Source organism: Salmo salar, chromosome 19, assembly GCF_965601325.2.
Source record: "Salmo salar chromosome 19, fSalSal1, whole genome shotgun sequence".
NCBI classification, from domain to species: domain Eukaryota; kingdom Metazoa; phylum Chordata; class Actinopteri; order Salmoniformes; family Salmonidae; genus Salmo; species Salmo salar.
This window is the reverse complement of record NC_138309.1, coordinates 74,113,700-74,132,541: the sequence shown is the minus strand read 5'-3', so window position 1 is coordinate 74,132,541 and position 18,842 is coordinate 74,113,700. Positions and strand designations below refer to the sequence as shown.

Here is an 18,842-nt window from a genome sequence, read left to right as displayed (position 1 = left end):
CGTTAGGATCTGTCACTAAAGCCTGAAGCTTCATCTCTCATTCCCCTGCAACGATAGAATCAGGGCTGTCGTGTGTGTGTTTGTGCGTGTCTGTGAGAGAGAGAGAGGGGAGGGGGAGAGAGAGATTTCCAGTCTGGGAGCTGTGTGGACCACCCTTCTCATCCTGACGGGAAGTTGTTAGTTTAACCTGACAGGGAAGAATTTGGGAAACTTGGCAGAGAGCCACGAGGGAGAGAGAAAAGCTCCCCGCTAGGCATTAACTGTTAATAGACTGACCATTACCGGACCCCCTCTCTCTTTTTCTCTTTTTCTCTTTTCTCTCTCTCTCTCTCTCTCTCTCTCTCTCTCTCTCTCTCTCTCTCTCTCTCTCTCTCTCTCTCTCTCTCTCTCTCTCTCTCTCTCTCTCCCCTGCTCTCTCTCCCCTGCTCTCTCTCTCTCCCCTGCTCTCTTGCCTTATTTCTCCCTCTCTCATACACACAATCTACACAGGAATATTCATATGAGCTCATGTGCACGCACCCACCCACTGCTGCACTACTAGAATTTCCCCCTGCCCCCCCCCCCCTCTCCTCCTTGTAGTCAGTTGTTCTTTGTACTGAGTGGTGAATACAGGCTCTGTGAATCCCCCTCCTCTCTCCTGACCTCTACCTGTATCTGTTTCACCTGAATGGGGGGAGAGTCGCAGAAGGATGAAGGGAGAGTCTGATGGTGCGGGAGGAAAGGGGGATGAAGATGGGGGCTGACGGAAAGAAAGGTTTTGTTTGTGTCTTGGCTGGAGTTGTGTTTCTGAGGGCGGGCCCCTGCTGTGACTGGGACCCTCACCTGGTCTCTACCTTTCAGTGCGGTGTTTGTATGTGTCTAAGTGTTTGTCCGCTGTGTGTGGAGGTTTGTTTATGACGTTGCCATGGGATTTGTCAGTGGTATGGTAGTTAGAGTGGTTGTTGGTTTAGTGACAGAATGTTTGTGGGAATGGGGGGATTCATATTGTTTGTTATGAGTGTTGTAAATCTGTGTATGACATTTGACCCTCACTCTCTCTCTCTCCATCAGGGGGTAGTGTATGGAAGATGTCTGGAACAGACTGGACTCCGTGGATGAAAAAGCGAAGGGCGAGAGTGCTGTGTGCTCTGGGTGCTATGCTACTGTGCTGCCTACAGGGCGGCGCCACTGTCACTGGTGAGTAGAGCGCTGGTCATGTCACTGGTGAGTAGAGCGCTGGTCATGTCACTGGTGAGTAGAGCGCTGGTCATGTCACTGGTGAGTAGAGCGCTGGTCATGTCACTGGTGAGTAGAGCGCTGGTCATGTCACTGGTGAGTAGAGCGCTGGTCATGTCACTGGTGAGTAGAGCGCTGGTCATGTCACTGGTGAGTAGAGCGCTGGTCATGTCACTGGTGAGTAGAGCGCTGGTCATGTCACTGGTGAGTAGAGCGCTGGTCATGTCACTGGTGAGTAGAGCGCTGGTCATGTCACTGGTGAGTAGAGCGCTGGTCATGTCACTGGTGAGTAGAGCGCTGGTCATGTCACTGGTGAGTAGAGCGCTGGTCATGTCACTGGTGAGTAGAGCGCTGGTCATGTCACTGGTGAGTAGAGCGCTGGTCATGTCACTGCATCCCAACAGGGAACCAGGGATAGTCATAGAGGTACTAACATGTCTGAGACAACAGGGAACCAGGGATAGTCATAGAGGTACTAACATGTCTGAGACAACAGGGAACCAGGGATAGTCATAGAGATACTAACATGTCTGACAGGGAACCAGGGATAGTCATAGAGGTACTAACATGTCTGAGACAACAGGGAACCAGGGATAGTCATAGAGATACTAACATGTCTGAGACAACAGGGAACCAGGGATAGTCATAGAGATACTAACATGTCTGAGACAACAGGGAACCAGGGATAGTCATAGAGATACTAACATGTCTGAGACAACAGGGAACCAGGGATAGTCATAGAGATACTAACATGTCTGACAGGGAACCAGGGATAGTCATAGAGATACTAACATGTCTGAGACAACAGGGAACCAGGGATAGTCATAGAGGTACTAACATGTCTGACAGGGAACCAGGGATAGTCATAGAGATACTAACATGTCTGACAGTGAACCAGGGATAGTCATAGAGATACTAACATGTCTGAGACAACAGGGAACCAGGGATAGTCATAGAGATACTAACATGTCTGAGACAACAGGGAACCAGGGATAGTCATAGAGATACTAACATGTCTGACAGTGAACCAGGGATAGTCATAGAGATACTAACATGTCTGAGACAACAGGGAACCAGGGATAGTCATAGAGATACTAACATGTCTGAGACAACAGGGAACCAGGGATAGTCATAGAGATACTAACATGTCTGACAGTGAACCAGGGATAGTCATAGAGATACTAACATGTCTGAGACAACAGGGAACCAGGGATAGTCATAGAGATACTAACATGTCTGAGACAACAGGGAACCAGGGATAGTCATAGAGATAGTAACATGTCTGACAGTGAACCAGGCATAGTCATAGAGATACTAACATGTCTGAGACAACAGGGAACCAGGGATAGTCATAGAGATACTAACATGTCTGAGACAACAGGGAACCAGGGATAGTCATAGAGGTACTAACATGTCTGACAGGGAACCAGGGATAGTCATAGAGATACTAACATGTCTGAGACAACAGGGAACCAGGGATAGTCATAGAGATACTAACATGTCTGACAGGGAACCAGGGATAGTCATAGAGGTACTAACATGTCTGACAGGGAACCAGGGATAGTCATAGAGATACTAACATGTCTGAGACAACAGGGAACCAGGGATAGTCATAGAGATACTAACATGTCTGACAGGGAACCAGGGATAGTGATAGAGATACTAACATGTCTGAGACAACAGGGAACCAGGGATAGTCATAGAGATACTAACATGTCTGACAGGGAACCAGGGATAGTCATAGAGATGCTAACATGTCTGACAGGGAACCAGGGATAGTCATAGAGATACTAACATGTCTGACAGGGAACCAGGGATAGTCATAGAGGTACTAACATGTCTGAGACAACAGTGAACCAGGGATAGTCATAGAGATACTAACATGTCTGAGACAACAGGGAACCAGGGATAGTCATAGAGGTACTAACATGTCTGAGACAACAGGGAACCAGGGATAGTCATAGAGATACTAACATGTCTGAGACAACAGGGAACCAGGGATAGTCATAGAGATACTAACATGTCTGACAGGGAACCAGGGATAGTCATAGAGATACTAACATGTCTGAGACAACAGGGAACCAGGGATAGTCATAGAGATACTAACATGTCTGACAGGGAACCAGGGATAGTCATAGAGATACTAACATGTCTGAGACAACAGGGAACCAGGGATAGTCATAGAGATACTAACATGTCTGACAGGGAACCAGGGATAGTCATAGAGATACTAACATGTCTGACAGGGAACCAGGGATAGTCATAGAGGTACTAACATGTCTGACAGGGAACCAGGGATAGTCATAGAGATACTAACATGTCTGAGACAACAGGGAACCAGGGATAGTCATAGAGATACTAACATGTCTGAGACAACAGGGAACCAGGGATAGTCATAGAGGTACTAACATGTCTGAGACAACAGGGAACCAGGGATAGTCATAGAGATACTAACATGTCTGAGACAACAGGGAACCAGGGATAGTCATAGAGATACTAACATGTCTGACAGGGAACCAGGGATAGTCATAGAGATACTAACATGTCTGAGACAACAGGGAACCAGGGATAGTCATAGAGATACTAACATGTCTGAGACAACAGGGAACCAGGGATAGTCATAGAGGTACTAACAATTCTGAGACAACAGGGAACCAGGGATAGTCATAGAGATACTAACATGTCTGACAGGGAACCAGGGATAGTCATAGAGGTACTAACATGTCTGACAGGGAACCAGGGATAGTCATAGAGATACTAACATGTCTGAGACAACAGGGAACCAGGGATAGTCATAGAGATACTAACATGTCTGACAGGGAACCAGGGATAGTCATAGAGGTACTAACATGTCTGAGACAACAGGGAACCAGGGATAGTCATAGAGATACTAACATGTCTGAGACAACAGGGAACCAGGGATAGTCATAGAGATACTAACATGTCTGAGACAACAGGGAACCAGGGATAGTCATAGAGATACTAACATGTCTGAGACAACAGGGAACCAGGGATAGTCATAGAGATACTAACATGTCTGACAGGGAACCAGGGATAGTCATAGAGATACTAACATGTCTGAGACAACAGGGAACCAGGGATAGTCATAGAGGTACTAACATGTCTGACAGGGAACCAGGGATAGTCATAGAGATACTAACATGTCTGACAGTGAACCAGGGATAGTCATAGAGATACTAACATGTCTGAGACAACAGGGAACCAGGGATAGTCATAGAGATACTAACATGTCTGAGACAACAGGGAACCAGGGATAGTCATAGAGATACTAACATGTCTGAGACAACAGGGAACCAGGGATAGTCATAGAGATAGTAACATGTCTGACAGTGAACCAGGGATAGTCATAGAGATACTAACATGTCTGAGACAACAGGGAACCAGGGATAGTCATAGAGATACTAACATGTCTGAGACAACAGGGAACCAGGGATAGTCATAGAGGTACTAACATGTCTGACAGGGAACCAGGGATAGTCATAGAGATACTAACATGTCTGAGACAACAGGGAACCAGGGATAGTCATAGAGATACTAACATGTCTGACAGGGAACCAGGGATAGTCATAGAGGTACTAACATGTCTGACAGGGAACCAGGGATAGTCATAGAGATACTAACATGTCTGAGACAACAGGGAACCAGGGATAGTCATAGAGATACTAACATGTCTGACAGGGAACCAGGGATAGTGATAGAGATACTAACATGTCTGAGACAACAGGGAACCAGGGATAGTCATAGAGATACTAACATGTCTGACAGGGAACCAGGGATAGTCATAGAGATGCTAACATGTCTGACAGGGAACCAGGGATAGTCATAGAGATACTAACATGTCTGACAGGGAACCAGGGATAGTCATAGAGGTACTAACATGTCTGAGACAACAGTGAACCAGGGATAGTCATAGAGATACTAACATGTCTGAGACAACAGGGAACCAGGGATAGTCATAGAGGTACTAACATGTCTGAGACAACAGGGAACCAGGGATAGTCATAGAGATACTAACATGTCTGAGACAACAGGGAACCAGGGATAGTCATAGAGATACTAACATGTCTGACAGGGAACCAGGGATAGTCATAGAGATACTAACATGTCTGAGACAACAGGGAACCAGGGATAGTCATAGAGGTACTAACATGTCTGACAGTGAACCAGGGATAGTCATAGAGATACTAACATGTCTGAGACAACAGGGAACCAGGGATAGTCATAGAGATACTAACATGTCTGACAGGGAACCAGGGATAGTCATAGAGATACTAACATGTCTGAGACAACAGGGAACCAGGGATAGTCATAGAGATACTAACATGTCTGACAGGGAACCAGGGATAGTCATAGAGATACTAACATGTCTGAGACAACAGGGAACCAGGGATAGTCATAGAGATACTAACATGTCTGAGACAACAGGGAACCAGGGATAGTCATAGAGGTACTAACAATTCTGAGACAACAGGGAACCAGGGATAGTCATAGAGATACTAACATGTCTGACAGGGAACCAGGGATAGTCATAGAGGTACTAACATGTCTGACAGGGAACCAGGGATAGTCATAGAGATACTAACATGTCTGAGACAACAGGGAACCAGGGATAGTCATAGAGATACTAACATGTCTGACAGGGAACCAGGGATAGTCATAGAGGTACTAACATGTCTGAGACAACAGGGAACCAGGGATAGTCATAGAGATACTAACATGTCTGAGACAACAGGGAACCAGGGATAGTCATAGAGATACTAACATGTCTGACAGGGAACCAGGGATAGTCATAGAGGTACTAACATGTCTGAGACAACAGGGAACCAGGGATAGTCATAGAGATACTAACATGTCTGAGACAACAGGGAACCAGGGATAGTCATAGAGATACTAACATGTCTGAGACAACAGGGAACCAGGGATAGTCATAGAGATACTAACATGTCTGAGACAACAGGGAACCAGGGATAGTCATAGAGATACTAACATGTCTGACAGGGAACCAGGGATAGTCATAGAGATACTAACATGTCTGAGACAACAGGGAACCAGGGATAGTCATAGAGATACTAACATGTCTGAGACAACAGGGAACCAGGGATAGTCATAGAGATACTAACATGTCTGAGACAACAGGGAACCAGGGATAGTCATAGAGATAGTAACATGTCTGACAGTGAACCAGGGATAGTCATAGAGATACTAACATGTCTGAGACAACAGGGAACCAGGGATAGTCATAGAGATACTAACATGTCTGAGACAACAGGGAACCAGGGATAGTCATAGAGGTACTAACATGTCTGACAGGGAACCAGGGATAGTCATAGAGATACTAACATGTCTGAGACAACAGGGAACCAGGGATAGTCATAGAGATACTAACATGTCTGACAGGGAACCAGGGATAGTCATAGAGGTACTAACATGTCTGACAGGGAACCAGGGATAGTCATAGAGATACTAACATGTCTGAGACAACAGGGAACCAGGGATAGTCATAGAGATACTAACATGTCTGACAGGGAACCAGGGATAGTGATAGAGATACTAACATGTCTGAGACAACAGGGAACCAGGGATAGTCATAGAGATACTAACATGTCTGACAGGGAACCAGGGATAGTCATAGAGATGCTAACATGTCTGACAGGGAACCAGGGATAGTCATAGAGATACTAACATGTCTGACAGGGAACCAGGGATAGTCATAGAGGTACTAACATGTCTGAGACAACAGTGAACCAGGGATAGTCATAGAGATACTAACATGTCTGAGACAACAGGGAACCAGGGATAGTCATAGAGGTACTAACATGTCTGAGACAACAGGGAACCAGGGATAGTCATAGAGATACTAACATGTCTGAGACAACAGGGAACCAGGGATAGTCATAGAGATACTAACATGTCTGACAGGGAACCAGGGATAGTCATAGAGATACTAACATGTCTGAGACAACAGGGAACCAGGGATAGTCATAGAGGTACTAACATGTCTGACAGTGAACCAGGGATAGTCATAGAGATACTAACATGTCTGAGACAACAGGGAACCAGGGATAGTCATAGAGATACTAACATGTCTGACAGGGAACCAGGGATAGTCATAGAGATACTAACATGTCTGAGACAACAGGGAACCAGGGATAGTCATAGAGATACTAACATGTCTGACAGGGAACCAGGGATAGTCATAGAGATACTAACATGTCTGAGACAACAGGGAACCAGGGATAGTCATAGAGATACTAACATGTCTGAGACAACAGGGAACCAGGGATAGTCATAGAGGTACTAACAATTCTGAGACAACAGGGAACCAGGGATAGTCATAGAGATACTAACATGTCTGACAGGGAACCAGGGATAGTCATAGAGGTACTAACATGTCTGACAGGGAACCAGGGATAGTCATAGAGATACTAACATGTCTGAGACAACAGGGAACCAGGGATAGTCATAGAGATACTAACATGTCTGAGACAACAGGGAACCAGGGATAGTCATAGAGGTACTAACATGTCTGAGACAACAGGGAACCAGGGATAGTCATAGAGGTACTAACATGTCTGACAGTGAACCAGGGATAGTCATAGAGATACTAACATGTCTGAGACAACAGGGAACCAGGGATAGTCATAGAGATACTAACATGTCTGACAGGGAACCAGGGATAGTCATAGAGATACTAACATGTCTGAGACAACAGGGAACCAGGGATAGTCATAGAGATACTAACATGTCTGACAGGGAACCAGGGATAGTCATAGAGATACTAACATGTCTGAGACAACAGGGAACCAGGGATAGTCATAGAGATACTAACATGTCTGAGACAACAGGGAACCAGGGATAGTCATAGAGGTACTAACAATTCTGAGACAACAGGGAACCAGGGATAGTCATAGAGATACTAACATGTCTGACAGGGAACCAGGGATAGTCATAGAGGTACTAACATGTCTGACAGGGAACCAGGGATAGTCATAGAGATACTAACATGTCTGAGACAACAGGGAACCAGGGATAGTCATAGAGATACTAACATGTCTGACAGGGAACCAGGGATAGTCATAGAGGTACTAACATGTCTGAGACAACAGGGAACCAGGGATAGTCATAGAGATACTAACATGTCTGAGACAACAGGGAACCAGGGATAGTCATAGAGATACTAACATGTCTGAGACAACAGGGAACCAGGGATAGTCATAGAGATACTAACATGTCTGAGACAACAGGGAACCAGGGATAGTCATAGAGATACTAACATGTCTGACAGGGAACCAGGGATAGTCATAGAGATACTAACATGTCTGAGACAACAGGGAACCAGGGATAGTCATAGAGATACTAACATGTCTGAGACAACAGGGAACCAGGGATAGTCATAGAGATACTAACATGTCTGAGACAACAGGGAACCAGGGATAGTCATAGAGATAGTAACATGTCTGACAGTGAACCAGGGATAGTCATAGAGATACTAACATGTCTGAGACAACAGGGAACCAGGGATAGTCATAGAGATACTAACATGTCTGAGACAACAGGGAACCAGGGATAGTCATAGAGGTACTAACATGTCTGACAGGGAACCAGGGATAGTCATAGAGATACTAACATGTCTGAGACAACAGGGAACCAGGGATAGTCATAGAGGTACTAACATGTCTGACAGGGAACCAGGGATAGTGATAGAGATACTAACATGTCTGAGACAACAGGGAACCAGGGATAGTCATAGAGATACTAACATGTCTGACAGGGAACCAGGGATAGTCATAGAGATGCTAACATGTCTGAGACAACAGGGAACCAGGGATAGTCATAGAGATACTAACATGTCTGACAGGGAACCAGGGATAGTCATAGAGATACTAACATGTCTGAGACAACAGGGAACCAGGGATAGTCATAGAGGTACTAACATGTCTGACAGGGAACCAGGGATAGTCATAGAGATACTAACATGTCTGAGATAACAGGGAACCAGGGATAGTCATAGAGATACTAACATGTCTGAGACAACAGGGAACCAGGGATAGTCATAGAGATACTAACATGTCTGAGACAACAGGGAACCAGGGATAGTCATAGAGGTACTAACATGTCTGAGACAACAGGGAACCAGGGATAGTCATAGAGATACTAACATGTCTGACAGTGAACCAGGGATAGTCATAGAGATACTAACATGTCTGAGACAACAGGGAACCAGGGATAGTCATAGAGATACTAACATGTCTGAGACAACAGGGAACCAGGGATAGTCATAGAGATACTAACATGTCTGACAGTGAACCAGGGATAGTCATAGAGATACTAACATGTCTGAGACAACAGGGAACCAGGGATAGTCATAGAGGTACTAACATGTCTGACAGGGAACCAGGGATAGTCATAGAGATACTAACATGTCTGAGACAACAGGGAACCAGGGATAGTCATAGAGATACTAACATGTCTGACAGGAAACTAGGGATAGTCATAGAGGTACTAACATGTCTGACAGGCAACCAGGGATAGTCATAGAGATACTAACATGTCTGACAGGGAACCAGGGATAGTCATAGAGATGCTAACATGTCTGACAGGGAACCAGGGATAGTCATAGAGATATTAACATGTCTGACAGGGAACCAGGGATAGTCATAGAGGTACTAACATGTCTGAGACAACAGTGAACCAGGGATAGTCATAGAGATACTAACATGTCTGAGACAACAGGGAACCAGGGATAGTCATAGAGGTACTAACATGTCTGACAGGGAACCAGGGATAGTCATAGAGATACTAACATGTCTGACAGGGAACCAGGGATAGTCATAGAGATACTAACATGTCTGAGACAACAGGGAACCAGGGATAGTCATAGAGATACTAACATGTCTGAGACAACAGGGAACCAGGGATAGTCATAGAGATACTAACATGTCTGAGACAACAGGGAACCAGGGATAGTCATAGAGGTACTAACATGTCTGAGACAACAGGGAACCAGGGATAGTCATAGAGATACTAACATGTCTGAGACAACAGCGAACCAGGGATAGTCATAGAGATACTAACATGTCTGACAGGGAACCAGGGATAGTCATAGAGATACTAACATGTCTGACAGGGAACCAGGGATAGTCATAGAGATACTAACATGTCTGAGACAACAGGGAACCAGGGATAGTCATAGAGATACTAACATGTCTGAGACAACAGGGAACCAGGGATAGTCATAGAGGTACTAACATGTCTGAGACAACAGGGAACCAGGGATAGTCATAGAGATACTAACATGTCTGACAGTGAACCAGGGATAGTCATAGAGATACTAACATGTCTGAGACAACAGGGAACCAGGGATAGTCATAGAGATACTAACATGTCTGAGACAACAGGGAACCAGGGATAGTCATAGAGATACTAACATGTCTGACAGTGAACCAGGGATAGTCATAGAGATACTAACATGTCTGAGACAACAGGGAACCAGGGATAGTCATAGAGATACTAACATGTCTGACAGGGAACTAGGGATAGTCATAGAGGTACTAACATGTCTGACAGGGAACCAGGGATAGTCATAGAGATACTAACATGTCTGAGACAACAGGGAACCAGGGATAGTCATAGAGATACTAACATGTCTGACAGGGAACCAGGGATAGTCATAGAGATACTAACATGTCTGACAGGGAACCAGGGATAGTCATAGAGATGCTAACATGTCTGACAGGGAACCAGGGATAGTCATAGAGATACTAACATGTCTGACAGGGAACCAGGGATAGTCATAGAGGTACTAACATGTCTGAGACAACAGTGAACCAGGGATAGTCATAGAGATACTAACATGTCTGAGACAACAGCGAACCAGGGATAGTCATAGAGGTACTAACATGTCTGACAGGGAACCAGGGATAGTCATAGAGATACTAACATGTCTGACAGGGAACCAGGGATAGTCATAGAGATACTAACATGTCTGAGACAACAGGGAACCAGGGATAGTCATAGAGATACTAACATGTCTGAGACAACAGGGAACCAGGGATAGTCATTGAGATACTAACATGTCTGAGACAACAGGGAACCAGGGATAGTCATAGAGGTACTAACATGTCTGAGACAACAGGGAACCAGGGATAGTCATAGAGATACTAACATGTCTGAGACAACAGCGAACCAGGGATAGTCATAGAGATACTAACATGTCTGAGACAACAGCGAACCAGGGATAGTCATAGAGATACTAACATGTCTGACAGGGAACCAGGGATAGTCATAGAGATACTAACATGTCTGAGACAACAGGGAACCAGGGATAGTCATAGAGATACTAACATGTCTGAGACAACAGGGAACCAGGGATAGTCATAGAGATACTAACAATTCTGAGACAACAGGGAACCAGGATAGTCATAGAGATACTAACATGTCTGACAGGGAACCAGGGATAGTCATAGAGGTACTAACATGTCTGACAGGGAACCAGGGATAGTCATAGAGATACTAACATGTCTGAGACAACAGGGAACCAGGGATAGTCATAGAGATACTAACATGTCTGAGACAACAGGGAACCAGGGATAGTCATAGAGATACTAACATGTCTGACAGGGAACCAGGGATAGTCATAGAGATACTAACATGTCTGAGACAACAGGGAACCAGGGATAGTCATAGAGATACTAACATGTCTGAGACAACAGGGAACCAGGGATAGTCATAGAGGTACTAACATGTCTGAGACAACAGGGAACCAGGGATAGTCATAGAGATACTAACATGTCTGACAGTGAACCAGGGATAGTCATAGAGATACTAACATGTCTGAGACAACAGGGAACCAGGGATAGTCATAGAGATACTAACATGTCTGAGACAACAGGGAACCAGGGATAGTCATAGAGATACTAACATGTCTGACAGTGAACCAGGGATAGTCATAGAGATACTAACATGTCTGAGACAACAGGGAACCAGGGATAGTCATAGAGATACTAACATGTCTGACAGGGAACTAGGGATAGTCATAGAGGTACTAACATGTCTGACAGGGAACCAGGGATAGTCATAGAGATACTAACATGTCTGAGACAACAGGGAACCAGGGATAGTCATAGAGATACTAACATGTCTGACAGGGAACCAGGGATAGTCATAGAGATACTAACATGTCTGACAGGGAACCAGGGATAGTCATAGAGATGCTAACATGTCTGACAGGGAACCAGGGATAGTCATAGAGATACTAACATGTCTGACAGGGAACCAGGGATAGTCATAGAGGTACTAACATGTCTGAGACAACAGTGAACCAGGGATAGTCATAGAGATACTAACATGTCTGAGACAACAGCGAACCAGGGATAGTCATAGAGGTACTAACATGTCTGACAGGGAACCAGGGATAGTCATAGAGATACTAACATGTCTGACAGGGAACCAGGGATAGTCATAGAGATACTAACATGTCTGAGACAACAGGGAACCAGGGATAGTCATAGAGATACTAACATGTCTGAGACAACAGGGAACCAGGGATAGTCATTGAGATACTAACATGTCTGAGACAACAGGGAACCAGGGATAGTCATAGAGGTACTAACATGTCTGAGACAACAGGGAACCAGGGATAGTCATAGAGATACTAACATGTCTGAGACAACAGCGAACCAGGGATAGTCATAGAGATACTAACATGTCTGAGACAACAGCGAACCAGGGATAGTCATAGAGATACTAACATGTCTGACAGGGAACCAGGGATAGTCATAGAGATACTAACATGTCTGAGACAACAGGGAACCAGGGATAGTCATAGAGATACTAACATGTCTGAGACAACAGGGAACCAGGGATAGTCATAGAGATACTAACAATTCTGAGACAACAGGGAACCAGGGATAGTCATAGAGATACTAACATGTCTGACAGGGAACCAGGGATAGTCATAGAGGTACTAACATGTCTGACAGGGAACCAGGGATAGTCATAGAGATACTAACATGTCTGAGACAACAGGGAACCAGGGATAGTCATAGAGATACTAACATGTCTGAGACAACAGGGAACCAGGGATAGTCATAGAGATACTAACATGTCTGACAGTGAACCAGGGATAGTCATAGAGATACTAACATGTCTGACAGGGAACCAGGGATAGTCATAGAGATACTAACATGTCTGAGACAACAGGGAACCAGGGATAGTCATAGAGGTACTAACATGTCTGAGACAACAGGGAACCAGGGATAGTCATAGAGATACTAACATGTCTGACAGGGAACCAGGGATAGTCATAGAGGTACTAACATGTCTGACAGGGAACCAGGGATAGTCATAGAGATACTAACATGTCTGACAGGGAACCAGGGATAGTCATAGAGATACTAACATGTCTGAGACAACAGGGAACCAGGGATAGTCATAGAGATACTAACATGTCTGACAGGGAACCAGGGATAGTCATAGAGATACTAACATGTCTGACAGGGAACCAGGGATAGTCATAGAGATACTAACATGTCTGAGACAACAGGGAACCAGGGATAGTCATAGAGATACTAACATGTCTGACAGGGAACCAGGGATAGTCATAGAGATACTAACATGTCTGAGACAACAGGGAACCAGGGATAGTCATAGAGATACTAACATGTCTGAGACAACAGGGAACCAGGGATAGTCATAGAGGTACTAACATGTCTGAGACAACAGGGAACCAGGGATAGTCATAGAGATACTAACATGTCTGAGCACGGGAACCAGGGATAGTCATAGAGATACTAACATGTCTGACAGTGAACCAGGGATAGTCATAGAGATACTAACATGTCTGACGGACAGGGAGCAGGGACACGCGACGGGACCGGGTAGTCATAGAGATACTAACATGTCTGAGACAACAGGGAACCAGGGATAGTCATAGAGATACTAACATGTCTGAGACAACAGGGAACCAGGGATAGTCATAGAGATACTAACATGTCTGAGACAACAGGGAACCAGGGATAGTCATAGAGATACTAACATGTCTGACAGGGAACCAGGGATAGTCATAGAGATACTAACATGTCTGAGACAACAGGGAACCAGGGATAGTCATAGAGATACTAACATGTCTGAGACAACAGGGAACCAGGGATAGTCATAGAGATACTAACATGTCTGAGACAACAGGGAACCAGGGATAGTCATAGAGATACTAACATGTCTGACAGGGAACCAGGGATAGTCATAGAGATACTAACATGTCTGACAGGGAACCAGGGATAGTCATAGAGATACTAACATGTCTGAGACAACAGGGAACCAGGGATAGTCATAGAGATACTAACATGTCTGACAGGGAACCAGGGATAGTCATAGAGATACTAACATGTCTGACAGGGAACCAGGGATAGTCATAGAGATACTAACATGTCTGAGACAACAGTGAACCAGGGATAGTCATAGAGATACTAACATGTCTGAGACAACAGGGAACCAGGGATAGTCATAGAGGTACTAACATGTCTGACAGGGAACCAGGGATAGTCATAGAGATACTAACATGTCTGACAGGGAACCAGGGATAGTCATAGAGATACTAACATGTCTGAGACAACAGGGAACCAGGGATAGTCATAGAGATACTAACATGTCTGAGACAACAGGGAACCAGGGATAGTCATAGAGATACTAACATGTCTGAGACAACAGGGAACCAGGGATAGTCATAGAGATACTAACATGTCTGACAGGGAACCAGGGATAGTCATAGAGATACTAACATGTCTGAGACAACAGGGAACCAGGGATAGTCATAGAGATACTAACATGTCTGAGACAACAGGGAACCAGGGATAGTCATAGAGATACTAACATGTCTGAGACAACAGGGAACCAGGGATAGTCATAGAGGTACTAACATGTCTGAGACAACAGGGAACCAGGGATAGTCATAGAGATACTAACATGTCTGAGACAACAGGGAACCAGGGATAGTCATAGAGATACTAACATGTCTGACAGGGAACCAGGGATAGTCATAGAGGTACTAACATGTCTGAGACAACAGGGAACCAGGGATAGTCATAGAGATACTAACATGTCTGAGACAACAGGGAACCAGGGATAGTCATAGAGATACTAACATGTCTGACAGGGAACCAGGGATAGTCATAGAGATACTAACATGTCTGACAGGGAACCAGGGATAGTCATAGAGATACTAACATGTCTGAGACAACAGGGAACCAGGGATAGTCATAGAGATACTAACATGTCTGAGACAACAGGGAACCAGGGATAGTCATAGAGGTACTAACATGTCTGAGACAACAGGGAACCAGGGATAGTCATAGAGATACTAACATGTCTGACAGTGAACCAGGGATAGTCATAGAGATACTAACATGTCTGAGACAACAGGGAACCAGGGATAGTCATAGAGATACTAACATGTCTGAGACAACAGGGAACCAGGGATAGTCATAGAGATACTAACATGTCTGACAGTGAACCAGGGATAGTCATAGAGATACTAACATGTCTGAGACAACAGGGAACCAGGGATAGTCATAGAGATACTAACATGTCTGACAGGGAACTAGGGATAGTCATAGAGGTACTAACATGTCTGACAGGGAACCAGGGATAGTCATAGAGATACTAACATGTCTGAGACAACAGGGAACCAGGGATAGTCATAGAGATACTAACATGTCTGACAGGGAACCAGGGATAGTCATAGAGATACTAACATGTCTGACAGGGAACCAGGGATAGTCATAGAGATACTAACATGTCTGACAGGGAACCAGGGATAGTCATAGAGATACTAACATGTCTGAGACAACAGTGAACCAGGGATAGTCATAGAGATACTAACATGTCTGAGACAACAGCGAACCAGGGATAGTCATAGAGGTACTAACATGTCTGACAGGGAACCAGGGATAGTCATAGAGATACTAACATGTCTGACAGGGAACCAGGGATAGTCATAGAGATACTAACATGTCTGAGACAACAGGGAACCAGGGATAGTCATAGAGATACTAACATGTCTGAGACAACAGGGAACCAGGGATAGTCATAGAGATACTAACATGTCTGAGACAACAGGGAACCAGGGATAGTCATAGAGGTACTAACATGTCTGAGACAACAGGGAACCAGGGATAGTCATAGAGATACTAACATGTCTGAGACAACAGCGAACCAGGGATAGTCATAGAGATACTAACATGTCTGACAGGGAACCAGGGATAGTCATAGAGATACTAACATGTCTGACAGGGAACCAGGGATAGTCATAGAGATACTAACATGTCTGAGACAACAGGGAACCAGGGATAGTCATAGAGATACTAACATGTCTGAGACAACAGGGAACCAGGGATAGTCATAGAGATACTAACAATTCTGAGACAACAGGGAACCAGGATAGTCATAGAGATACTAACATGTCTGACAGGGAACCAGGGATAGTCATAGAGGTACTAACATGTCTGACAGGGAACCAGGGATAGTCATAGAGATACTAACATGTCTGAGACAACAGGGAACCAGGGATAGTCATAGAGATACTAACATGTCTGAGACAACAGGGAACCAGGGATAGTCATAGAGATACTAACATGTCTGACAGTGAACCAGGGATAGTCATAGAGATACTAACATGTCTGACAGGGAACCAGGGATAGTCATAGAGATACTAACATGTCTGAGACAACAGGGAACCAGGGATAGTCATAGAGGTACTAACATGTCTGAGACAACAGGGAACCAGGGATAGTCATAGAGATACTAACATGTCTGACAGGGAACCAGGGATAGTCATAGAGGTACTAACATGTCTGACAGGGAACCAGGGATAGTCATAGAGATACTAACATGTCTGACAGGGAACCAGGGATAGTCATAGAGATACTAACATGTCTGAGACAACAGGGAACCAGGGATAGTCATAGAGATACTAACATGTCTGACAGGGAACCAGGGATAGTCATAGAGATACTAACATGTCTGAGACAACAGGGAACCAGGGATAGTCATAGAGATACTAACATGTCTGAGACAACAGGGAACCAGGGATAGTCATAGAGGTACTAACATGTCTGACAGGGAACCAGGGATAGTCATAGAGATACTAACATGTCTGACAGGGAACCAGGGATAGTCATAGAGATACTAACATGTCTGACAGTGAACCAGGGATAGTCATAGAGATACTAACATGTCTGACAGTGAACTAGGGATAGTCATAGAGGTACTAACATGTCTGACAGGGAACCAGGGATAGTCATAGAGATACTAACATGTCTGACAGGGAACTAGGGATAGTCATAGAGATACTAACATGTCTGAGACAACAGTGAACCAGGGATAGTCATAGAGATACTAACATGTCTGAGACAACATGGAACCAGGGATAGTCATAGAGGTACTAACATGTCTGGCAGGGAACCAGGGATAGTCATAGAGATACTAACATGTCTGAGACAACAGGGAACCAGGGATAGTCATAGAGATACTAACATGTCTGAGACAACAGGGAACCAGGGATAGTCATAGAGGTACTAACATGTCTGACAGGGAACCAGGGATAGTCATAGAGGTACTAACATGTCTGCCAGGGAACCAGGGATAGTCATAGAGGTACTAACATGTCTGACAGGGAACCAGGGATAGTCATAGAGATACTAACATGTCTGAGACAACAGGGAACCAGGGATAGTCATAGAGGTACTAACATGTCTGAGACAACAGGGAACCAGGGATAGTCATAGAGGTACTAACATGTCTGACAGGGAACCAGGGATAGTCATAGAGATACTAACATGTCTGACAGGGAACCAGGGATAGTCATAGAGATACTAACATGTCTGACAGGGAACCAGGGATAGTCATAGAGATACTAACATGTCTGAGACAACAGGGAACCAGGGATAGTCATAGAGATACTAACATGTCTGACAGGGAACCAGGGATAGTCATAGAGATACTAACATGTCTGAGACAACAGGGAACCAGGGATAGTCATAGAGGTACTAACATGTCTGAGACAACAGGGAACCAGGGATAGTCATAGAGATACTAACATGTCTGAGACAACAGGGAACCAGGGATAGTCATAGAGATACTAACATGTCTGACAGGGAACCAGGGATAGTCATAGAGATACTAACATGTCTGAGACAACAGGGAACCAGGGATAGTCATAGAGATACTAACATGTCTGAGACAACAGGGAACCAGGGATAGTCATAGAGATACTAACATGTCTGAGACAACAGGGAACCAGGGATAGTCATAGAGATACTAACATGTCTGACAGTGAACCAGGGATAGTCATAGAGATACTAACATGTCTGACAGTGAACCAGGGATAGTCATAGAGGTACTAACATGTCTGACAGGGAACCAGGGATAGTCATAGAGATACTAACATGTCTGACAGGGAACCAGGGATAGTCATAGAGATACTAACATGTCTGAGACAACAGGGAACCAGGGATAGTCATAGAGATGCTAACATGTCTGACAGTGAACCAGGGATAGTCATAGAGATACTAACATGTCTGACAGGGAACCAGGGATAGTCATAGAGGTAC

The 18,842-nt window shown here is 44.6% G+C and overlaps 1 protein-coding gene across 1 annotated transcript in view; it reads left to right on the top strand.

The window, feature by feature from the left end:
- The window catches only part of boc (BOC cell adhesion associated, oncogene regulated), a 110,652-nt gene that overhangs the window by 36,764 nt on the left and 55,046 nt on the right, over positions 1-18,842 (top strand). Inside the window, exon 2 of the mRNA XM_045702660.2 lies at positions 1,051-1,176. Coding sequence (XP_045558616.1) covers positions 1,068-1,176 — 109 coding nt within the window. The 5' untranslated portion in view covers positions 1,051-1,067. The remainder of the gene's footprint in view (positions 1-1,050; positions 1,177-18,842) is intronic.